Raw genomic sequence first — 25,523 nt, 5'->3', positions numbered from 1 at the left:
TCTCTGGCAAGGGAGGAGGCTGGGCAGGGGAGGGAAGGAAGCGTCAGAGTGAGCATGCATCCCGAAGTCTAGCAGACGCCTCACGACTCGTTAGGAATTACACAATTAACAAGTAGGAATGCAGGAAGCGGGGTAATGGCCAGCAGAGCTTGCATCTCCTTGATTTTGTTGCTGTCATTCACCACAATTGTTCCAGGGAAGTTTTGGGGCTCCACCACAAGCCGGGGCTGGCTGGCAGCAGCTTCCCTGGCCCCTCTGCCTGGGTGCAGGGTGGACGGGGGGCTGCGCCTCTCCCCAGCCATGTTTCAGAGCAACAGCTCCAAGGCCAAAGGCAGAGCCATATCGTACAATCAAAGATAATTTCTGTCCTTTCAGAGAAGACTCCCTGCAGACACGCTTCCCGAAACGCCAGCCCGCTCCACGCTCCCAGACGAAGGCATGGGCCCTTCACGCCTCCTCTTTAGCCGAGATTGTAAAATACTTTGCAGCAAGGACTATTTTTTTACCCTTATATTTGCACAATGCCTATCACCGGGGACTTGCAGAGCTGACTGGGGCTCCTGAGTGTTACTTATTAACTGTAATGAATAATAATTATGTAGCTTCTGCCATCTGGATTCCCATTCAAAAGGATCCTATATAAAGCGAACACTAAAAGGCAATTTATATTAACACAATGGAAGTCTTGAGGATCTCTTAAACTGTTTGTAATTTACACAACGCTCCCCAGTGAATGGATTAGTTAAACATTTTTATTTTACTGATTGCTACTGAGCGGAGCGGGATGTGCTCCCGCAGCAGAGCTCTCACCGGCCCCAGCCGTGTGGCTCCCACTCCCCTGCCCACCGGCATGCGCTGCCACACGTATGCTCTCCATCTCTCTGTGTTTAGACAACAACCCAAACTCAGCTGGACACTTTTGGCTCTAGGACTGCATGAATGTTAACTACCAACACCAGCAGACCCCGCTGGAGTCAGTGCTGCCTCCTGGAACATGCGTGGCACAGCCTGAGGAAGAGAAAGGCTCAAAAGCTGAAGATGCGTAATTGGACTAGTACATAGAAATACCTCCCCTAATTCCAAGGCTCTAAAATTGCATTGCTGATAGTGCAACTGTAGGTTTTTCTTGCGTATTTGCTTTCTTATGACCCACGATTTTTTGAAGAAGGGCGCTCTGAGGGTAGCGCAGCTTGGCAGCCCTCTACAGCTGCGCACGGAGGCGAGGACCCAGATGCTGGCTCTGGCCCCAGTCCCACACTGGGACCTGCACCCACCTGCAGACTTGGGTATACTGATAAACAAAAATCTTTACTATTAAATCATATTGAAATGCAAGCACCGAATACTCATCGAAGCTCTTAATTTTCCTAGCTCCTTTTAATTTGATATGGTTGAAAATAATTTTCTGAGCAAATGTGTTTTCACAGTACTCCTTCCCAAATTTCAGTCTTCACCTATTACAGTAATGTTTAAAAAGGAGTAAGATTATCGTAATGTTTACAAGTCCATTAAACCTGCTCTCTGCCCCAAGTCCTGTGCCCAGCTCTCCCAGAGTTCGGGCAGCCAGCAGGGGCAGCTGCAGGGACCAATTCCCTGCAATGTTTTGTGGGGCTGTGACAGACCTGCTCCAAAGATCTGTGTTTTTTTTTTCTAAGCCCACAGATTTTTAACTCCATTCAAAAGAGGAAATGTAACACTATGGCATTTGAACACTGAAAATCAATCTCCATATTAAAAGCACTTCATCCTGCTGCATCTTTCAAAATGTTGAGACACCACACAAGCACCCACATTAAATTTTCAAAGTAAAGAAGACTTGCAAACACTGCCTGTACAACTCCTCTGAAATCAGAATTCAGTGGCCTATGTAAAATATTAGTTACAGTCAAACTATCTTGCAATAACTCTGATGCTGAATCCACATAGAATTCGTTAATGTGATGCACTTGGAAATGAAACCTGGCATCTTGGAAAAAAGGTGGCAGGATCTACCAAGGAGATGAGGAGGTACAGAAGTCAGGCTAGAGCCAGGGGATTGAAGACTGAGCCTTCTGAACATCAGAGCCCTTCAGAGACTGAAAATTTCATTTCTAGTGCCTTATTTCAACGCTAAGATGCCAAACGTCTAACACTTACAAAATTGGGAGGACATGTGAACTTACATAAATGACTAGATTTACTTCAAGCATGAAGAGATTGTTGAGATACAGACAAAACATTTTCATGCATGAACTTTGAAAGAATTCTGTCTCCTGAAAAATAAAAAAGCTTGTTTCTCATTTAAAAAAGAGAAACCAAAAAGCTCCACACAACTTGGTTCCATGTAGCATGAGACCCAAGTCTCTGGCGTCTTGCCAGGCTTGACTCTGAACATTTTATGGAAGGTTAAAAGTGCACTAGATAAAGGACTAGCATTTAGAGAGACAATATTCTTCATGATGGGCACTTTCACAACGACTGCAGTGCTTTTAAAAAATAATCTCAAGTTTCCTAGAGCTGTATATTTTTGCAAAGAGGTTTAGGATGTTTTCCTACATAAATGGCACTTCAGAAGGATGAGTTGCCGATTTCAGGCAGTATGTGAAATTTCAAGAACTGGAACAGTCGAATGGTTACAGAAAACAGATTTCTGTAGCCTATACACATCATGTAAACCTACAACTCCTTATGCACGATTTCCAGTAGAGTTTTAAAAATGAATATGCAGATACGGTTGTTTTTGTTAAAGGCATTCTCTCCTACTTCATCTTGAAAGTTTTACTATGTTGCTAGTACAAATCCTATAATGTACCTTAAACGTAATGCATGCTTTCCTGTGCAAGGCAGTGTGTATACAAATTTTTAATGTATTCAGGCAGAATTATCTTGTCTCCAGTTACGCAAGCAGCACATCTGTGTATATCAGACCAAAAGCATTTGCAGAGAAAACACTGTATTAAAATTCCTGGGTTTGGGCTCTCATTCTCAGGGTTACGGGAGTGCCTCAGATTGCTCAACAGTGACCCCTCTGTCAGCCTCTGACTCCATAAAGAACAGGAATTAAATGCAATCTGCATGTTCACGACACCTACCAGCTCCATAACATGTGCTCCACTTTGTGTCCTATGCTGCCCAGAGGCTTCGGGTCTTGCTCAGAAGTTCTGGAGGAGTTATCCCTATTCCTGAAATCACCTCATGTCTACCCAAAGCAGGTCTAGACCCAAAATGTGGGCCTTGGCATGCTCTTTCCCATCGGTTCCAAGAGACCCGGAGCCACGCGAGACCTTGGGGAGGGGGTTCTGGCCCAAAGGCTGCCGCAGCGGAGCCACCACACATGGGGAGCGCTGCCGGCAGCCTCCTCCTCTCTTGCACCCAACCCAAAAATTGTAGAAAAAAGCTGGGTATGGAAAAGCTGCCTGAGCAAACTGAACAAATGTGGTGGTGACCTCACGGTCTGGGCAGCGTTTCACTGATATGCCGAACGGGGGATCTGAAGCATGCCGAAACCTCAGAACTGCAGCAAGTTCCTTTCATGTCTAAGACCTATTTTTTCCTCTCTTGTGATGTTGCCTTGGTTATTGGACCTCCTTAAAAATCCCGGTTTAGGAAGACAAGACGACCTGGGAGGAGGACAACTTCTGAGCCGAGTGGGCCTATGTGTGCATCTTGCATGTGTGTGTGGAGGATTGTGTGCTTCTGACAAAAATGTATTGCTGAGTTCATTTTGAAAGTATAATATTACAAAGCAAAGTAATTCTGGCACAACTTCTAGTACTTCTGACACAAAGTGGCCTCTCTGGCCAGCGAGGAAAGCTACCGAGAGGCTCTGAGCTGTCTTCCTGGTGCAGATTGATGCTGAGGAGGAAGCTAGAGTGGACTGGAATTTGGGTTTGATTCAAAGGAAAAGTTGAAAGTTTGGGGGGAGCAGATGCTCAGCTGGTCCAAATCAGAAATTTTTCGCTGAAGTGCACGCAGCCACACAAAATGAAGTCACCCAGGTTCAGCCCTGTCTGCTCATCTAAATGCTTCAAGGCTCTTGAATCTGAAGAGCTCAGGTGGAAATCTATCGAGCAGAGGTTTCCTCCTTTCATCTCCGCCAAGCTAGTTTTAGTGTCTTTGAGAAACTCCAAACACACCCCAGTAATTCCAGTTCCAAACTGAACTTATTTGGCCTATTTAGTCAGTTATTTCAAAGATGATGTTGACATCGCTGCTTCGAGCAGACCCATTTTCTAAACACAGACCTAATTTTCTGAAGCACTCAGAGCTTGCCGCAGTTCTCTTGCAATCAGGTCTGTACCTGGACTGGTGTTAACAGGGCCTGCAGAAACAACGGGAAACCTCGGGGGCTCGCTCGCTTGCAGGACTGCTTGAGGCTCTGAATACGCTCTGCTGTATCTATATAGCTCCAAATTCTGATGTTAGACATAAATATGAAAGAGCCTTGATAAAAGTGACATCTGAAGCTTAATTTGGCCTTTTGTTGAGGGAGTTGTTTGGCACAGCCGTTTGCATTCATTCCCATGGAGCCAGAAGGCAGTTGAAAGAAGTAACTGGGACTTTTTCCCTTTTAAAAATTTGTATTTTAAAAACTGTTCCAAGTATGGATTTTAAGTGGCTTTGCCTTTTTAGTCACACTGTTACAAGCACTGTCAAATGCGTGAATGAGCTGCAGCCTACAGATGAGCACGTAGCAGAGGATAACTCTTGTGTGAAATCTCAAAGACCTAATGGCAAACCAAGGCATTCCTCTAGCCACATCCCACATGAAAGGCAATTTAAATCATCTCAAGCTGTTCAGATTCTGCCTTGTACTTGGGCATCTGGCGGAAAAGTTAATACCACTACCTGTTCATGTTGTGTTCCTTCGCATAGTTTTCACTCGTTTCGATGGGTGACCAGCCACGTTTCCAACAGGTGAACTAAACAAGTGACAATCCAGGCAAAATATAATCCAAATACATATTTTTTGAAGGTGCTGATAAAACCAACCCTTACTGAAAGCAAAAAAGCACCATTTCAGTTAGGGACCTGTCCCCGTACAGCACATCTATCCACTGTTACCTCCATGGCTGCAGATAAAGGGAGGAAGGCTGCCAGGTTAATTGTGATTACTGCTGCCAAACCTCATTTCCACTGACAGCCTGGCCTCAGGGAGGGAGCACCCAGTGGGAGTAGCTGCTCAGCGAGGCAGGAGATACCCCCCATGGGAAAGCCGTGCCCTGGCTTAGGAGAAAGTCAGAAGAGTCTCAAGGAGGGGAGCTGCAAGCATCTCACAGCACATTGCATGGGACTGCTTCTGGTCCCCCAGCGTGGGGCTATCTGCATCTGGTTGGGAAACCACCCCTGTTGCCATCCTGCTCACCTGGATCAGGGTGTTCCCATTCCTGGCCACCTGTGCTCCTCACTCTGCACTGTGCCAGCGAGCCCAAGCAGAGGGCCTGGGGCTGGTCCTGGCTGCTGCCTCTGCCAGCACCTTCCTGCCTGCGGCCTTCCCAGAAAAACATCGTTGGAAACGGTCAGAGAAGTGATACTGACCCTTTGTCTTTCACAACACCATCAGCTTTTGATGTAAACACAGAGTTCATGTGTTGGGTAGATACTAAGAAAGTCACTGACCAAGGAAATAACAAATAAATACAAAAAAAAAAAAAAAGTAAAAAAAGCATGGTATTTTAGCTGCGGGGATGCTCTTGGAAAATGGGATAAAATGTCTCTCACGGAAAAAGGCAGTAAACAGTTTACATCCCGGAAACAGCCGCTCTGCAGAGTGGGTGGCTTTGCGGTGCTCTGGGCTGTGGTTGCCACCAGCCAGTGTTAGGCACTTACCGGTCTGGGATTTTTTCACAACAGCAAATGGTTGCTTGAGACGTTCATCCACTTACCACCTATTCCTGTCTGCATGGAAAACTAATTCCTTCATCGCTGGGATGCGGGACAGACCGCATTCAAAGCTGCTCCCTGCCCATGACGGGAAATGCCTGGGAGAAATCTCAGAGACTCTTGCTAATGTCTGAGAAACACGAAGCAAAGACTAAAAGCCAGCTAGCTACAAAAGCACAACCACCTTGCCTGAAGTGGCAGGAATGAAACACAGAATATAAACAGCAGAAGTGGGGAAAAAGCTATTTACATATTTTAGAAGTTTTAATCTTTTTCTAAAGTAGCTCACGCATTACCAGGGATGCAATTACCAATGATGTAATTCAAGAGGGCACCAGCAGAAACACAGAAAAACAGCCAGTCTATTATCTTTTTGTCTTTACTTTGTGCCTCAACATCTTCTTTGTGAAAGAACACCTAACTTTTTATACAGCACCATTTTTTTTCCCAAACCAATGTGCTTTTGGAGGGTTCTTTCTAAAATCACTTGCATGAAACTCTGCAGGATACCTAAGCATATTCCACTTCTGCTGGGTTGTACCATCAATGGTTTCTCCATTTGCAAAATGCTTCCAACCGATTTGCAATTTTTCTTGCTATTAGTATTTTTTGTGTGTGTGTCAGACATAAAATATTTAGCAATAACAAACAGAGTAGGATGAAAACTGCCGCAGCTTGAGAAGTGAGCTCAGGATATGATTCCTCCTCACCGGATGCCTGGAAGATGTCACTGAAATTCTCTCTCTCTCAGTGCAACCCGTGTGGAGCCAATATGAACTCCCAGCAAAGTGCTTAAAAACCCATTATTTATAATAACTGTTAAATGATGAGACATTGTTTACCCAGATCGCAAGATAAATTCTCACTTACAGAATGCTTGCCTGACCGTCCTGAACGTCATCTGGTTTTTATTTAAATGCAAAATGTAATTAGGCTCCCAATAACACAGCAGAAGAATTCAATAAGATAGGGCTTTTCACTTACAGTTTAATATTAACATTTTCCCATAAATGTTAATGAATAAAAGTCTACTGTTTTATATATTATCCATGGTGGGGAGACAGCAGGCTAGGAATGAAAGGAAAGATAATATTTCCATACCACAAATTACAATACCTACCTCAAGGAGAGCTAAGCACTCCCAGCACTGCCATGGACTGGCCCCAGCACTGCCTGCCCCTGGGTGTCCAGTCACCAACCCTGGCCCCACGAGATGTGCCCTGGAAAGTGGCAGCACTGGTACGAGAGGGGCTTCCCCAGCAAAAATACCCCCACCATCTTTTTTTTTCATCTTTTCCTTGCTGCCTTTTCCCTGCTTTACGCATTCTGTCTGCCCATCTCCACTAGACAAGCATCAGATAGCCAAAAACGTAGCTGTTAAGCAAGGATACGGCCCCAAGCCCTGATATCCTTAGACTCCAACGTGGATGGCAAGGCCAGATTATCAGAAAAATCAGGTTACCGTTTGTCTGATACTCTGTTAGAGAAATGCATGGGGGTGACAAGAGGCGATGGCAGGACTGCAGTATGATGATAGGAAATGATAAGGCATCCAAACGGATGGATGCAGGCCCTCGAAGTTGCGGTGGTGGCACTTCAGGGGCACATCGAAGGACTTCTGCCTCCTGAAGCCAAGCACGAGGAGCAGATCCAGGGCCTTGGCGGCTGAGAGGACTAAAAGCTGCAGGGCCGAAGAGCTGGCTCAGGCTGGAACATTTTAATTGCTTCAGCTTTTGACCTGCCATTTATTGATGGGAATTTTGCTGTGTTAATGTGTGTTTTGCTGTTTGGTGACTCATACTTCATTGTATCTCTCTAATAAGAAGTGTTCATTTAACAGCTCAACTACTTAACAATTTATTGCGTAAATGGGTTTCCATTCTCCAGCCTCCTCTCCTGTCTCCCCTGATGAGGGCAATGCATAGTTTATGAGAGCTTTGCAATGACTTTGGCCATCTTCCCTTCAAAATCAAGGGAACAGGAGATGCCCTCGGCATCAGCACGATGTTAATGCTCCACACTGGCAGGAAGGGGAGTCGGCAGATTGGCCGCGTGTCATTTTAAGATAACAAAAGGCTCAAACCTTCGAAGAGTTAATGCCAGACGCGTGGCAGATCTGCACTATATAACAACAGAAAGGGGAGCAGAGTCAGACTAACCCTCCCGGACAGCGGGACCCCGGGTTGGGGTCAGGCAGCCTGCCTGGCGCACACCTCCCAGCGCGCAGTGTGCCCCGCGTCGTGACCCCGTCTGTGGCTCATCTGCAACATGAGGTCACAGGAGTATTACGTACAGTGACTTCAGGTCTCTTTGGCATCCCTGGCACTCAGATGACAAAACTGAAGCAGACATTGAGGGGCACAAAGGCAGCAGCTGAGCTGAGCGGAGACATGCACCTTCCCCTGGCTAGGCTTTAGGACCAAGCGCCAGCCAGTGCTGCACACAACTAAAATAATTCCCGTAAAAATCAGCGAAATACCCCAGCCTCGATCTGAGAGGTTCTCTGGGGCTGCTGGGTTTGGGAGGACAGAGAGGAACTGCCTCATCTTTATTCTGCCATCACGCCAGCAGCTGCAACAAGTTTGGGCTCACAAAGCAGCTGTAAAAATACCAGTCCTGTTTCAAATGATGGGAGACGAGGGCTCTTACTAAGAAATACACGCTTGCCGTAAGTTGTATGCTACATAAAAATACCATGTGAAGACTCCAAAAGGAATAACAAGGTAATTATAGAAATTAGAGATGGAAAAATCCTATACGGCTGTTTCGCCGCCTGCACCCTGCTCAGTGCAGGATTACTCAGTGTGGGACATGCCTCAGAACTCTGGCTTTTAAAGGGAACATTTAATAAACATTGAGAAATGTTTCTAAATATTTAGAAAACTCAAACCAACAGACTTCCACGCCAAGCTGTACAAACAGAAAATCAATTTAGAAAACTGTTAAAAATCAACAGCTTTTGCATGCACCAAAATACATTTCTCTGAATAGCAAGCATCACCTCATGTGCGTGATATTGCAAACAGTGCTGTTAGGATGCTGAGCCCTTTGCAGAATCAGGCCTAAATGAATACCTACCGTGGCTTTCCTCTTGTTCCTGTTGAAATCAATAGCAGAAGCCTCTGTGATGCAAAAAGCCTAATGCTTTACAAGGTACTCAGCAAAACAATCAAATGTGAGCAAAACCAAGCTAGACAGAAAGGAGCTTCACATTTTCCTGTGAAATGCTGGAGTATTGCAGTAGGAAAATTAATTTGCTTAATCATTAGGAAGAAAAACCACAAACCAAACCAAAACCCAACATAATAACAAATCTCTAAGGAGAAGGGGAATTGTTTCTCTGTTAACTACTTGGAGACAAAGCACTGGAAGAAAAATGTCCAGTTCCAATAATGTCATAACCTGATTATAGCCTGCACAGAAGAGCTAAAACACTTGCAGAACAATGAGTAAGAAATTAAGTTTTAAATTGAGTGCTGGCCCTATCTTGTGTCGCTTCTTTATATTCTAGTAGAAAGGACACTGCTGAGCTCATTTCATATACAGCAGCCTGAGATGCCTGGATGCAGACATCATTTACTCATCTCATATATGTTTCTCCCCATTTCTTTCTCCAGGAGGAATGACAAATCTAGAAATGTGACTGCACTTTGTTTTATTATGATATTGATTTTTCTGCAAAGGGAAAGTGCATTTATCCCCCAGGTCTGTGTGCTGGCAAGAAAGGGTTAACAAAATGTTTATCACAAAGCTGGCTTCAGAGTTGAAAGTAATGTGATCAGTAATGAATTTTGTGTTACATTAGGTTGTATAAATGGACAGACAAGCGCAGACAACAAGTGGCCAGGAGTCGGGGCTAATCTAATGATGTAAAAATAGAGACAGCACCAATTATACTTGGGGCCAGCTCAGAGCTCCTGCAGGGACTGCAAATGAATAGGTACAAATCAAATTACTGACTAATAGACGCACTACAAGAGAGGGCAGTCAATGCTAAATACATTAGGGCCTTGTGACCTCTCTGCTCTGAACAGCAGAATCCTAAATTTGACTTAAAAAAAATATCAAAGAAACTCTTGTTCATTTAAGGGGAGAAATAGAACAATGTTATTTGTGAAATGATTTGAAACACTTAGATATTTTTTGTGTTTTGCTCCTCTACCACCACCTTATGTGTGTAACCCTTTGAAAACTGACAGAGGGTTTGCTTTTAAAACAAGGAGAAACACTCTTTGTGCAAAAGTTAAGACCTGAGAACAATACAGTTATGTTACATACCAAAACATTTCAAAGCCATGTGCCTCTTTGTGGTGATGTTTTTTACTGCTACTTCACCGGCTGTTTCTGCATCAAAAATAAAATATTTCTTAAAAAGTGTCTTGATTTAATAAGAAGAAAGAGAAAAGGAATCTCCCCACACCACAATTGATAGTAAGTAAATGCAGTTGACCAACTTGTTATCAAATGGTATAAAGTCAGAATTGTCTCTTAGTATCAGTACACCCTTTAGAAACATAAGCAGGCTTTTTCTATGAACTGCAGTGATCCTAAATTCACACCAGAGACATTTGTGGTATCAGCATTCATTCCCCCTCCCCCTTAAACAATGTCTGACCTAGAAGAAATTCCACTGAAAGCCCCAGCTGGTTGTTGGGCTCTGAGGGAAGGACCCGCTCAGCATGGGTGTTTGACCCAGCCCAGGCTGAGAAGTGGAGAAGAGTCCAGGTCCGGAGACCTGACAAACAGTTTGGGAGCTAAAACGCACTTGGTGGGCCTGGCAGGCTGCGGGATGGGGCTGCTCTGTCTTGGGCAGGGCTGGAGAGAAAGAGAAGCCCAGGCTGAAGCACTCAGCGCCCTCAGCAGGATCTTGCACGTGAGAAATGAGTCATGTAACCACGTTAAAATGTGTGCAATGGGAACGCTGCTCTTCTTCCCCAGCACTTCAAAAATGGCATCTCCCAAAGAGCCCTGAATTTTCATTTTTTTTTTAAGAGTATCATCCAAATAAACCTTTTGTAGGAAGAACATTGAGCTCTTAGACTTAATTGAGGGGGTAATTTAATCTCTGACCCTGGCATGATTATTCTGAAAGTTCAAAGGCTGCTTTTAGCATCAATGTTATTTGATATGCCAGTGTGTTTGCTGCCCGAGCTGATTTTGCATTGAACCTATGCAGAAATCTCTTTGCAGAAATGCTCTTCAGAGGGAAGACCAATTGATCTGTGTTCTTGTATTCCTAGACCCCATGACCAAGTTAGGATTAAGACCAATTGAGGAGAGAGAGGGGAAAAAACCTTAGAAAAATTAAAAGGAAGAGAATGGAAAAGGAGAAAGGAAGGAAGGAGAGGTACCAATCGAAGCTCTGAGTCTATACAGGGCTAATCCTATTCCAGAAACTAAATGCTCAGGTACATTTATGTCCAGGTGGCTGCTCATCTCTCAACACAGTTTGGGATCACTGATGTTTTCTCTTTTGGACAAAAATCAGGAAGGGTTTTTCTTGTGCAGGACCAGCAGGCCCCTGCTCCTTCTCCCTCCCACCCAACCTGAGGCAGGCACGCAGGAGAGCGTGTGACTTCACTGCTCACCATGAACTTCACGTTTAGACCCAAACCACAAATTTCACATAAATATTTCAAAATCTTCCCCTTGCTAAGCTCAGAGGTGTCAAGACCCGCGTGAGGCTCAGGCCGTGGTAACCATCTGACAGCCAGATGCAGCGCTCGGCCTTGTGTGGAGGCCTGAAGCCAAACGGGCCTAAACGCGGATCCCAGCGCCTCGGACGGGCTATCCCCTAACAGCACCTCTAATTAGCTCCACTTACTTACACCCCATTAATCAGGTTAAAGAGTTTGCTTCAACATACGAGCTTCCTTCATTGCATTATGAGTTTGCTGATGACATTTGGAAGGAATCCAGAAGGTTCCTACCCAGGGCCCGTGCAGGGCTCTGCTGCGTTTGCACCTCTGCTGCCACCGACTTTCCACTGCTGGTAGCTGACAGAGTGTGCAGGAGTTCTGAGAGAAAATGAGATTTTTTTTCTGTTGTTTAACTGAAACTTTATAAAGGGATTTAAAGACCTTGCTTTAAATTGTATAGCAACTCTTCAAAACTCATGGGCTTTATTGACCACAATGGTGCCGTAATTGCATCTTTCCCTGTTCAGAACTAATAACAAGGGTTCTGAGATGCAGAATTTGTGGGGTGCTCTGCAGTTTTTAATATAGGCTCTTAGTTTAAGTTCGTATGTATTCCTGAAACAGGAATAGATAGAGAAAAGATGTTATTTTGCTCCATAAACTGCAGTATAAACTGAGCCATCATAAAGTACTGGATTTCATGATGGGTTAAAAAAAAGGGATACATGCCCACAAAATGAAATCCTACTCTTGAATATCCCCAGAACAGTTCCACCACTTATAAAACGTAGCAGCAATGTGGATTTGGGTATGATTTGTCAAAGTAAATCAGATATGAATGTAAGGGCAATATTCAGGCAGCCAAAGAAATAGTAACAGAGAGGCTGCAGCAGACGGGCATGAACAGGGATCTTCTCCTGCACGCTGCATCCTGCATTTCCACTGCAGCCCTGACTCCTGGGGCACTGCACCCGCCAAGCTCCTTCTAGAAGAAAAAACAGGGGTCTGACAGTTGCACCAGCATATTGCTTACCTTGACAGAGTAGCCTGAACAGTGATACTTACTTATTTTATATACTGACAATTCTCCCTTGGAAACCTGTGTGTTGTGTTAGTCTCCTAAAGAATAAATCTGCTCTGCTGTCACTGTGCTATGTGCTTTATAGTAATAAACCTGAAGAGATGTAGAGAATGGTTTTTGATTTGCTAAACAGGTGAGTGTGAGGCTGTACCTAGATTTAACATGGAGCTAGACCTTTCACCCAGGTTGAAGCAGCAGGAGATGCTGGGATGAACTCCCCAGGGTAGAAAGCATTTCTCCTTAGGGCTGTACATGCACAGCTGCAAGGTTTCATGCTCCCTTTTACTGCTCTGGAGTCAGTAACTCCTTTATGGGTCTGACTGACAGATCCGCTGATTTTCTTTAAGGCCAGATTACATTTTAAGTGGATGTGGTTGGGGGCCTAATGAATTTGGATACCTGGAGTGTACACAGATCACCCCATGCTATACCTCTGAAGGAAGAAACCACATCAGCAGCATGGTGCTCATGCCCTCCTCAGCCCAGAAGTAACAGGCAGAGAGCACAAGAGGAATCTGACTCGTGGAGTTCAGCACATGAACTCCTATGGCACAGAAATCAGGGTCACAGAAATTGTCTTCTATTGGTGTATTGCAGAACACATCCTCTCAACTAGACTGTAGAGGCTTGGCCATATATTACAGGCTGCTTTTCAATATTATGCCTAGAAATGACCAAAGTACATCTGAAAGCTTAAAAAATGTACTTGTTGAAGGACTACATAAATCAGAGCATTTACTGATTACAGTATTTTGGAGGGAAAGAGTTCTAGCCTGGGCTGGCAATTTGTGTGTGTACAGTTTGAGTGAGTCAGAGAGATTTGTCACAGTTTCATAAATCACAATACTAGCTTTGCTTTTGTTTTGAAAATGCGATGTGAAGCTCCAGCACATACTTAGAAACTATAATGCAAATGTAAATACTGTAGCTGCTTGAAAACAAAGCTTTGCAAGGAAAAGAGGTCAGTGACCACTAAATTTCTGTGAGCAGACCTTCCTTTTTTTTTTTTTTTTTTTTTACTTAGAGTCTGACAGAAACTGAAACAGTAAAAACATCTTTTTGCATCTTTGCCAATTTACGCCTTCTTTGGAATTAAATGTGTATCTAGGCTGACAGCTTATGTACAGCAGACTCCACTTAAGATAGACATGGGTCGTCTGGATAATTGGATAACAAGGAGAAAAGCTGGTTTCCCAATCAAGTCAACTAGCTGGATGACTGGAGTTATCATTTAGGTCAGAAGGAAAGTAGATTTTTGGGGGGTCATTTTCCAGACCTGGTTCTTCTCCCATCCACTGTCCGACAGCCCTTGGCAACCAGCCGGAGTCAGAGATGGACAAGACCCATCAGGCCATCTCATTCCCCTTCTTTGCAACGGCTGCATTATTCCTCAAGATTTTCTTGTTCTTGAGTTTGACATTTCCTACACAACCAACCTTCAGGTGATTTCTGCCACTGCCGGTATCTTGAACCACTGAAGAAGTGAGGTGTTGCTAACCCAGTTTTGCAATGCAGTGGGGTAGGTAAGGAACAAAGATACCGTTAGTATCTACTGCCCAAAGTGGTCTGTGTGCTATGAGCATGCGCTTCCTCTGCACTACTTTTGCATATCAGCCCTGATTACTATATAAATCTATGTGTCAGCTATGTCCTAACAGTTAAGGTATTAAAAGAATCTATTTATCTCTTGCCATTAAGTGCATGTCAGGCCCAGTTGAGCACTTTGATAAAGTCTCACTGTCCATCTACTGCCATTTTTTCTTTGTCCATGTTGTGGACACGAGTACAGGCACATACCTTCACATTCCGAGTTAGAAATGTCATTGTTGAATGTTTTGGTTTAAAAAAGACTTTACAAGTTTCGTTAAATCTTTAAAATGTGCTTAAGGACTAAAAAGAATTAAAAGAGCACAGCCAAGGATTAAAGGTATGAGTGACTTCAAGCTAAAGTAAGTCATTTTAGGATTATTAGAGCGAGGTTTATAAATTACATAATTTGAGTCCAATGCAGAAATATAATTACTGTCTTTGGAAACAGCACCAACATAGAAATCAACTATCATCAAGCAAATTTATGGTGTCTTCTCTGCTAAGCTCCTTGCTATCATTTCATTGAGATGAGGGAGTGGAAGGGAATCCAAGGAAGGAAGAGCTAGCCTAGAAAATAATGTTTTTCAAAGATAAATTCAATTCAGCCTGGGTTTGTTAAGATGTAAGTGGTTTGGGGGGGAAGTTAAAACTATCCTACTTGTTCCGAGCCAACAAAGATGCCTCTTCTTTGAAGCAGTGTTAATGTACCTCCAAACTTATCTTTTCCCATTTATTAACCAGCAGACAGATGCTAGAGCTTTAACGTGATCCGCAGTTTGACAAATGGCTGGCTGGCAGCCTGCCGTGAGTGCAGCCACGCATGTTGTAGCAAGCACTGGTCGACTCCCTAGGCAAGAGCAGTTTTCCAGGTATCATTTGAGCAGGAGAGTACTTTTTATGGGCATCTGGTAAGAAGAACAGTTCAAGAGCTGTTAGGGGATGGAAGTGGAAAGGGCATCAGAGTTCACAGCCTTATCACTAGGTTTTCTCTGCTGCACCGAGTCATCACATGTCCGAATCCTGAGAATAAAGTGTGTAAGTGATAGAGAGAATCCCACGACAGGCAGAAAAACACAGAGCACAATGACAGTGTGAGCAGGGTAGTTGGATGGGGTGGGCTGGGTCAACGCTCACGTTACTCCCTACTGTGTGATGGTGCTTAGATTTGCTGCTTTGAGATGGCATCTATCTTACACTCATGATGAAGATTTATGGGTCTAGAATAAAAGCAGGGAGAAATCTCTTTGGATACATTTTTGCTGAGTGATGGTGTCTCTGTAAATAGTCCCCTTCTGTCTTTACACCTGAAGTGTTTTGAGCCTAACCTTATGGCAAAGAAGTCAGCACTTAGTGGTATCAGCTGGTGAAAATGGAAAGAAAATATAAACTCTCTGACTGTGACAAAGTTCTTGGTTTACAGTATAATACAAAGTCTCTGGGGCAGTTAGTCACCTCAACTTGGCATGTCTAGATGGCTTCAGCTTTCAGAGAAATTTTTCCCTTTATCTTTCCTCTGAAGCACAGGAGGAGAGATGACCCATCTGAGGAAGTGAACATGATCCCAAAGTTCATTCTGCTCACAGTATGGGTCAATAAGTGATGAAATAAATATGTTTCTGCATTTTCACAGCCTGTTTTTTCATCTTCAATGCCCTTTGCAAACACAAGCTTATCAAACTCCACCCCTGCAACGTGAGGCATCTCTATCCCCATTGCAGTGATGCAGCAATCATGGGCATGTTAAGAGGCTTGTCCAAGGCAACAAACTGGTGAAAATTTGCACCAGATGTGTAAACGAGACCCTTATTTGGTGTTCAACCAACCTCCTTCTGTTAATACTGAGTCTCAAGCCATCCCATGACTCCACTTTTTTCAGGAGTAGCAAAACAGTGGAAAATACAGTTTGAGAGATGGCAAGGTGGGGTATGAAAGGTGCTTCTGCACCACTTGGCAGCTTGGTTATTGCTACTTGTACCTACATACATGTATGAGAGCTTAAACTGCTGATTTTCAACCTTCTCCAGTTGGTGGGAGGTAGTAACAGTGTGGTGACCTGCTGTAGCTTACCTACTCCGTAATAACCCTTTTGCAAAGCACGGGGGCAAGCCCTGATGGCAAAGTGCTTGAGTCTTTTCTAGCTAGAGAGGTGCGGAGCTGGGAGAGCTCAGAGCAGCACAGGGCCCCTCAGCAATACGAGGACCACTGTGAAAGAAAGAGCAGCTTCTACTCTCCCCAACGTTTCTGTAATGTCACTAGGCTGGCATACCCCTATGTTACTGCTCAAGTTCCTCCTTTTTTCCTTCCCAGGCATCTTGCCAGAAGAGTGACAAGTGAGCTGGCAGCTGATGTTAGAGCGACCACGGCTATTAGCTGCTGGTCGCAACACAAATGGTGCACAGATCAAAGATGGGCCTAGACCTTTTACTAGAAGGCATTTTTAAAACAAGCCAAAATTAATGGGAGACAATAAAACCACAATAACTGAGCTTTAACATTTCTGAACATCTCCTAGCACTGGGCCCCTTCTGAGCAGCATAATCTCTGACGTGCTATTCCATTTACTTAAACAGATGATATAATTTATCAATATAATGGACACTGATGAAGATAGATTAATTTGGATTATAGAACCAGCGTTTCACAGTGGCTCTATTCAGGACACAAAATTAGGATGTGTGTGATTATGACATTGTTTGGATCAGTGTGGGCAAGGGCAGCAATCTGCACATAGACTCAGATGCTCCCGAGTTGGCAGGGAGGGGAGGAGAGCCCTTATCACAGAACTACGGTAAGGGAGCTTCAAAAGCCAGCATTTTTCTTTGAGTTGCTTTAGGTTTCCCTGACTATGTTTATGTCATCTACCGATATTTTCTTTTTATAAATGACTTTTCTCACACTAAGTGAGACCCCCATAAAAGTTGATTAATCACAGAGGTAGTGTGCAGAGGAAAGGAGAAGCAAAACTTGAAAAATAAAAATAAAAAATAAAAATCACCATTGGGTGAGATGTACGTGATCTCTGATCACGCCTCTTCTTTGTACCTGTTCCTGATCCCACTATGTCCCTGCTGGGGGATTCGCACATCGCATCGGCCAGGCGCTCCCGGAGGCCCTCGTCAGTGTGCTCCATGGAAGACATGTGGCGGAGACCGAAGTTCTCGGGCCAGCTCCCACACACCTCCAGCAAGGTCACGCTCCGGTCAAAGGCACCTTCAACAAACAAACGGGAGATGTTCGGGAGAGCCTGGGACCATATGATATCATTTACTGCATTTGAAAGAAAGAAGGCCTTGCATTTTGAGCTCCTGAAAAGCTAATTTTAGCACATTAATTGAAATGTTGGCGTTAATAGCACAGTAGGAGCAAGCAGAGAGGCCCAGGTACTTAGCAGCTTTATGCAAAAATGTTAAATTAGAAATACAGCCCCAAGCCTGGTCTCACACTAGTGAGAGCTGGGAGAGGCTTCGCTGAAATCAGCATAATGACACTGATGTAAATGACAAAAGAATCAGGAACTGTAATGTTAAAAAAAAAACCTGTATAGGTTATCAAGTATGTTAGAGGACCTGAAATTAGTTTTAAAGTCGATTTGCCTTTCACTGCTCTGCTGTTGAGCACTCCCTCCCCTTCTCAGCCTGGACAATGGAAACAGCCACGTTGTTTTGTCCTTGCTACTGGCCACAACCTGCAGCTAGTGTGCCTTTCCTGCTCTCGTGCAGGGAAGTGCAGCAGTGTGATATGCTGGTGAGAAAAGGACGGCTTGCTTCCTTTCTGCTTTGTGTTCAAAGTAAGCTTACTGAAGGAAAAAAGTGAGCCCTTCTTTCAGCCTAGGTATGTGGATTTTCTGTCCCTGTACGGTGAAATTTTACCTGCAACTTGAGCTAACAGAAACTCTTTCATCAGCAGTGCTTTGCTGAGGATGCTGGCTATGATGACAGAGTGCACGTACCTACAAAAGATACTGAAAGTAATTCCTTAGCTTACAGTTATTACCTCATTCACAACAGTATACGATGTTCTGCTGAATACAAAGATTAGATTCTGAATTCAAGATCACTTCAAAGTACAAATTAAAATTATTCTACTTTATTATACAGCAAGTCTTCTGCAAAGGCTTACTTAAATCATTCCCACTTGGAACAAGATTACAGTTATGCTTTGTTGCTTCAAGCACATACCATTTACTCAACTATTAGGTAACTGAATATGCAGCATTTATTGTGCCTGGTTTCTGCCAGCCTGCAGAGGGGAAAAAATGCAAATGCCAATGTTTCTCAAAGTTAAAAGTACATGAAACACGTCCTTGTTATCAGGCCTTTGGTTTTCCCCTTTGATCAGCCGTCAGAAACTATCTACACTTGTACTCTGTGACTGTACAGCTTCACAGCACACTCTCTGCCACTGACAGGTGGTAATAGAAAGGGTGAGAGACCAAGCCCTGCGGCAGGCGTCCCTTCCTCTGATAACGTCCAAAGTACTGGGTGATAACCGTTAGTAAACACTCGGGCAGCCGGTTAATCCATACATCAGCAAAGAGGGGCAGATAATTTTGAACTCTAATGGCATGGACAAAAGCACAAGGGCTGGCATTCAGGGATTTATATGGGCTGCAATGGTGACTTCTGGCTCCTGAATTTCATCAGCGCGCACAACTTTGATTTATCTCTCTGCCTGGCTGCAGAGTAGATTCCTGGCACTAGAAAACCATCAACACTAAAATGGACCTCTACAAAATGGGACCATGGCTCTTGTGTGATACACGCACTTGAACTCTGGATGAATCCCAGTTTGAACCGAGAGGAGGAATGACCAAATATTTCAACTTTTTAATGGCTCTTTGGATTTATAAGGTTACTTCAGTCTACTAATTTGTTTTAAGGCAAGGGTTCTTGAAGCTTGTTTGAGAAAATGCAGTGAGGAGGCTAAGTCATTTCTATTCTGTTTGGGTCTCTGCAACATTTCCATGTTGTCAGCTATCCTAACTGCAGGAGGAAAAGCGAAATTTGGTCTTTTTTGAAGGTTTCTTTTTCAAGTCATCCTTCATGGGATTTCACGAGGCCCTGAGATCCCCACTCTGCTTATACTCTAGGAGCCCACTGACTTCAGGCATTTCCCCTATGGCTGTTCGTGTCCCTGGAGAGCTACCGCGGGGCTTCTAAACCCGCACCCACAAAGCCCAGCGTGGCAGCGGGGTGACGGCGAGCTCCCACAGATTGGCACTGCTGTGCCAGAAATGCCAGGGAGAAATCTCTTCTCTGCTAGGGTCTGCTCTTATTTTGAAAGTGAGAAATGGGAGCATTTCTGCTCCTATAAGCAGACATATGAATAATAAGGCAAATGGCTTTTGAAGCTCTGCCAAGATGACTGCATACGTGTACAAGGAGAAACTTCATAGAGTGCCTGTCTCTGGTTCCAGAGATACTTGAGTGAGAGCAAAGGAGACAAGTGTAGCGTTACCTCTGCAATCAGGGCCAGGAGCTGCCAAAACTTCTTAGCAGCAACGTGTGAGGTGCGAGTGTTAATGTAAATGCAGGTTAGAGGGATTAACTGCACAGAAAGCTTTCTTGTAAAAAACCGAAAGGCTGGTGAAGCTCTAGTTTTTATCTTTCCTCCCTTTTGACTCCTTTTGCATGTCACAAGCACACATCTGGCAATACGATTCCCGTCCAGGCACCCAGTGGTGATTCACCAGCCATGACCACACTGTGCAGGCATCGCTGAGTAACCAGCGGTGGGGCAGAGATGGGCTCTGCACCATCAGCTGTTGTCCTGGAGTCCACCAATTCCTCCTTATTTCAATACATACATTTATTAAATTGGTTCCATAAGAACACAGATGAACAACCTAGGTTACACAGGGCGTAGGGGCAGAAAATGTGACCTTGCTTAAGACAGGCAGGTCCTTTGGTACCACAAAGCCCAAACCACTGGCTCTGTACCTCTCTGATGTAAAAAAAAAAAAAAGAAAAAAAAAGCTGCTTCAGGAAGAGCAAGAGCGATTGTCATGGCCCTTCCTGTTCTTTATGCTGTTGCATTGACAGACAGAAGATGTAGTGGAGGAAAACCATTTTCTCAAGGCAGAATGAAGTCCTGGGTATTTTTATGCCTTGGAAAAATTCTTCTGCAAAGTGCACGAAGCCACAGCCGGGCTGGTGACTCCCCAGAAGCCTTTGGGTGCTTTGTCCTACATACATCATTACCAAATGCACAAGAGTTAATGGCATTAAACTTAAACTGATAGCAGCTAACCGTATCTTTGCTATTTATTAAATTGTAATCTCTTTTTCTGCCCGCCGTGCTCTCTCTTCGTCAGTCCTAGCATCTCGGTTGATAACGTATCAAATTTCTCATCGTCGGCCAGAGGCAAGTTTACAAATACATCTCAGAGCAGCGTCCTGCTCCGAATGCTGCCCCAACCCCAACGTTGCTGGAGTGGCAGCACCGCAGCAGCGTGACAGAGGAAGCCTCCTGCCGATCCCGAGCATTACCGAGGGGCTGAGAGAAGGCAGGCTTTGCTGGGTGCGTTCTCTGATAAACTGCTGAAATCTTACTGACAGCCACGAATGTAAGACCTTGACGTGTGAAATCCAGCCTTCCTCCTGTCCCCCGGACCTGACACAGCTCCTCCGATGGTGGAGCAGGTTCCACCTATAAGGAGCAGTTACTGCAGAAACAACTCCAGAAGAAAACCGGGTATTATTTTAGCCAAGCAATTGCTAGTGAAATCCTGGTGAAACCTCACTGAAGTCACTGAAAAATATCCCGCTGACTAACTTGTGTCAATATTTCATCCTGCAGCACGGTGCTTTCAAGCTAGCAGAACGTTTCCTTCTCTCTTTATTTACTGAAGATGAAACTGGGTGGAAATTAAGACCATCAGCCTGCTTTGTACGATGCCCAAGCTCTGTCCCAGATCCACTGCACTACAAATAAAAAACAAAGTCAAATCAAACCAAATGGAACGAGCAGAAACCTTGGCTTCAACATCTAGGTCGAAAGTGCTTTGTGTTGCAATTCCAGCCTGTTTAGCTTTCTACCGCCCCAGACACTCCAAGCTAATTCTGCTCCACACGCAGCATTTTCCTATTAAAACCGATTTTCTCCTGATACCGATCTCCCACTTCTGGCCTTCCACTGACATTTGCCTCCCGAGGAGAACTGCCCTTTCCTCCCGCCGCTGCTGGGCAGCACAGGATTAGGCTCTGCGTCCTTCTGCCTCACGCTGCTCGCGTTTTGCTAATGGCAAAGGCTTCTGCCATTACTCATACCAAACTACCTTGCTTAGAAGCACAGAATTTGTCTTCAGCGTTGCAATTGTTTCAAGGCTTTTAATATAAAAGGAAAATAAATTCTACAGAAGGAAAGAAAAACACCCAAACCTTGGAAACGTCCTTTCCTTTCACAGCTAGCCCTACCGACCAAAGACCGAGAAAACCAGAGAAGGTTATTTTCTTCTCTGAAAAATCTAGTACTAAAAAGTATTTTTACAAAATATTTTAATGCTTCTAGTATGTTATTTTTCTAAGTCAAAATAGCCAAGCTAAATCTTTCACCATAGCCCTTTAATTCGAAAGCCAGGGGAAATTTTTTTCATTAAACCTCTGGACGGCTTTGTTTAAAGTATGAAATCAAGTAGCTCCATTTCCTGTCTTCTAAGGAACAGTAAATCAAAAAGAGTACGTTCTCCAAAAATACAGTAATGGTTCTATTAAAGAGCTTGACAGTTTTGAGCCTCACCTTGCATATTGCAACATACGTGTGAGCAAAAATAACAGTAAATAGTAAAGGAAACGGCCTGCCAATTTTAACCAACAAAAGATGCATCCTTCTCGGGAAGGAGCCGTGGGCTCGACCCAGGCTGCTCTCCAGGAGGGGCAGGCCCTGGGGGAGATGGAGGTGGTGTCGGAAGGAGCAGAAGGGCTGCCCGTGCCCATGCTGCTGCCCATGCCTACGCTGCTCCTGCTGAGGACATTTGGGAAGCAGGAGGGGATGCTGAAGGGAGCCCTGGGCCCTTCTGGACCAAAGGCACCAGGAACTGCGGTGCCCAGAACAGCCTGGGCTGGGAGCGAGAACCCCATGGGTGTGTTAGGAACGAGCACATGGAAATTCCTTGCCCCAAGTAGTCAGTCGAATTATAACGTACTCCGTTTAAATATTAATGGCTGAACTTTCCTACAGGGTTTGCCAATTCGCTTCCACCGCTGTAACCTCGTTACTCCAGGGGGAAAGCCGTGGAGCAGCAGCACCGAGCGCTCGCCCTTGGGGGAGCTGCACAAATTCCTCTCTGGGTTGGGGAGGACGCGGCTTCGCCCCGACCTGCCACTCCCTGGGCTTCTGGACACGTCTGTGCTCAGACACTGGTCTCTGATGTCCAGATCGCACACCTCCTTCCCATCCTTGTGTGGGATGTGCCCCTCAGCTGACAAAACTCACCTGCGCTCGGCTCTGAGCGGGGGGTGCAAGTGCCAGCAGTGCCCTGGGAAACGATGGCAGAGGCTGCAGCCTTTGCGAGCAACTCTATTTCCCTGTCATCTTCCCTCCCACAGTGTTTCTTTTTTTCCAGAATCGCTCACTTCTGCTATAAACAGGACATTACTCACCAGCTCTGTATCCTGTGAGTGCATTTAATTAATGGAGGCTTCAGCCGGGGTGCCCGGTCCCACAGGCAGCGAACACTTTCAAATCCCTTTGAACTTTTGGATAAGTGAGGCTGCCGTGGCCGAGAGGTTCCTGCGTGCCTCCTCAGCGCACAGCAGACTTGCAAGCGAAAATGCTGCTTATTCCTCTGTAATTGTTTCTAAATGAGCTCTAGGCAAGCATGCAGGGGCCGGGAGGAGCGAGCCCGGCAGCAGCAATGGATGGCAACGGGCAGGATCGTCCCGGTGCTGCAGTGGGAGCTCGGTGGGTCCCTGGGGGCCGTCTCGCCCTCCTTCTCCTCCCCATTGCCCAGCAGAGGCCGTCTCCTTCCCCCCTGCACAAAGGGTTAACCACGGGCCGGGGAAAAGCAGTTCAGATGCCTAGGAACATGGCCAGCGATCACAGCGATCGTGAAGGCTTTCAAATGTGAGGGAGGCTGCAATTTTCAGAGCTGGAACAGTGAGATATTTTTATAAATACATAAATCTTTTCAAGGAAAAACAAATATAGAGGGAAGAATGTAAACATTATTGTAAAATGCATAATAAAATGTCTGCTGTTTGTTAATTTTGCTCCTTATTATCCAGTCTTTCTGTACCTCCGATGTTGAAACATTTGCCTTTTTTTTTTTTTTAAACTCCCTTATTCATTTAAAAATAGTTTCCTGCATGTTATATGAATAAGCAAAACCTAAGGTCCTAAATCCAGGAGAACTTTGAAGTATGAAACCCACGGTCTATGGGAACTATGTTTTCATTAATCAAAGTAGATGTTTCTAAAGCCATCAGATTTATCATGACTGGATTTCATATGTGAAACCCAATATACACACAGACATACACTGCTTGTCCTTTTGGATTAGTTTTGACCTTTTACTCTCCTTTCTGAAGGATCTGCCTTTCCTCAGAGCAAGGCTGCCCTGTTTTACCACTGCATCAGCCAAAGGAGCCTTGACAAAGTACGTTTTCAACTTTCAGCTTTCTGCGTCTGAGTATGAGTCTGGGCTAAGGTCAAAATATAAATGATTAAGTATATTTATTAAACCCTGCCTTCGCCTCGAATGCTCCCTGTGACTCTGCTCCATGCCAGCCCAAGGGGCGCTGCAACCAGCCCGTGGCCACACGCCCGGCCACCAAACGAGGGACCCGCGTGGCACCGACCCTGCTCTGCCACCGAGAGCCGGGCTGGCAAAAGCTGAGCAAAGCCACCCAAAGCACCCGCACGTCGCAGACGGCTCCTGCAGATGTGGCCGAGCTCCTGGCTTCCCGAAAGGCGAGGGGGTTAGCGGAAGGACAAGGGAGAGAGCCCCGATGGTTCGGAAACCGGAGGCGGGATGTGACATCTATCCAAAGCAGGACTTGTAAGATAAAATGCAAAAAAAATGTGCATTTGGTGTCCTTGGGGTATTTATGCTGCAGCTTTGCAGTACCAGAAGCACCGACCCTTGCTGAGAAGTGTGCCACGGAGGCTGGTGGTGAGTGCTGGCTCTGCCACGGGGCCAGCTCCTGGCCTGCTGCAGGTGCCCACGGGGAAGGTGCAACTCAGCTGCGAGCCGAGGGATGCGGTGCATTGAAAAATCAAAGGAGTGCATTTGTACACCTCTTGCAATACTGCATGCCACTTCTGCAGCGGTCGAAAAGCAAAAAGAGATAGGAACTACACCGTAACTGGATGCTATTATTGTTTTGAAAACAAAACAGCCTTTTCATTAAAAAATACATTATCAGGGAAAATTCTGTTTTCCCCTAGAATAGCGGGATTCTTGCGTATTTTAACTCTTCACAGCTTTGCAGTATCAGAATGCCCAGAAAAAGTCCGGAATGCTACAATCAGCCCCAAACCTCCCTAGAGATTAACTTTTCTTTGCATTTAATCCTGCCGCACACTGGAGTATCCTGAAGAGGAGAGCTCTGCAGAGCGCCAGGGCTCTCGGGGCTGGGTGTGCGCCCCAAGCCACCGCTCTGCACATCAGGCGCCTCACCTGATGGTCCTGCAACCTCTACGTCTGGAAATTTCATTAAAAAAGGATTCACAACAGATCTGCGGCACTTTTTAGCTTGTGCGGGGTTGGAAATGTTTTCTTGTGGTATTCACATACTTATAATTCTCAGTCCCGGCTAAAATTAGAAAATCTAGTGACTTTTTTTTTTTTCTCCTGGTAAAACTTCCCACTCTCCACAGACCTACAACTTAGTTAAGCTTACAATAAGATGATTATTAATGAGATTTTCAACAATGCCTAGGAAATTTAAGCACACAATGAATGCCATTAAATCTCAGTGAAGGCTTCTTTAGACAAGTCTCTATTTGTTTTACTTCTCATCTGAACAAACCCTGCAATTTTATGATGCCCAAGTCTCTATATTGGCTCCATTGGGAAAAGCTGCCTAGGAAGCACAGAGGATACATCTGGTATTTCTGTGATGCTACATAATGATCCTTATTTGCTTCGCATTGACATGCCAAGCCATTTCTTAACCCTTTGAAAGAGTTTGCAGGCAACCCTGTCTTAGTGGCTTCACTTCCAATATGCCAATTCCACTGGAGGGACTTGGATAATCCCTCTTTACTTCCCTTAAGAAAACAGCAAGATTTATCATGCTTATTATCAATCTTGCAGCATGTGCAAATGCATACATATACACAGGTACAAAGGACACACCACAGATTATAAATGACTCCTATTTACCCACATGTAAGGAAAGGCCTGACAA

At 44.8% G+C, this 25,523-nt stretch overlaps 1 protein-coding gene across 10 annotated transcripts in view; it reads right to left on the bottom strand.

Annotated features, from left to right (window-relative positions):
* The window catches only part of BCAS3 (BCAS3 microtubule associated cell migration factor), a 354,393-nt gene that overhangs the window by 5,713 nt on the left and 323,157 nt on the right, over positions 1–25,523 (bottom strand). For 4 of the 10 annotated variants that reach the window (XM_068656218.1, XM_068656219.1, XM_068656226.1 and 1 more), the window contains one exon: positions 17,215–17,382. The exons of 1 other annotated variant lie outside the window; for it this stretch is intronic. In XM_068656218.1, coding sequence (XP_068512319.1) covers positions 17,215–17,382 — 168 coding nt within the window. Of the gene's footprint in view, positions 1–10,140; positions 10,207–17,167; positions 17,383–25,523 lie in introns of all 10 variants that reach the window. 5 more of the 10 variants (XM_068656216.1, XM_068656217.1, XM_068656225.1 and 2 more) reach the window with 3 other exon arrangements.

The sequence above is a fragment of the Anas acuta genome, chromosome 19, assembly GCF_963932015.1.
Source record: "Anas acuta chromosome 19, bAnaAcu1.1, whole genome shotgun sequence".
Lineage (NCBI taxonomy): Eukaryota > Metazoa > Chordata > Aves > Anseriformes > Anatidae > Anas > Anas acuta.
This window is presented reverse-complemented; position numbering and strand designations above follow the sequence as displayed.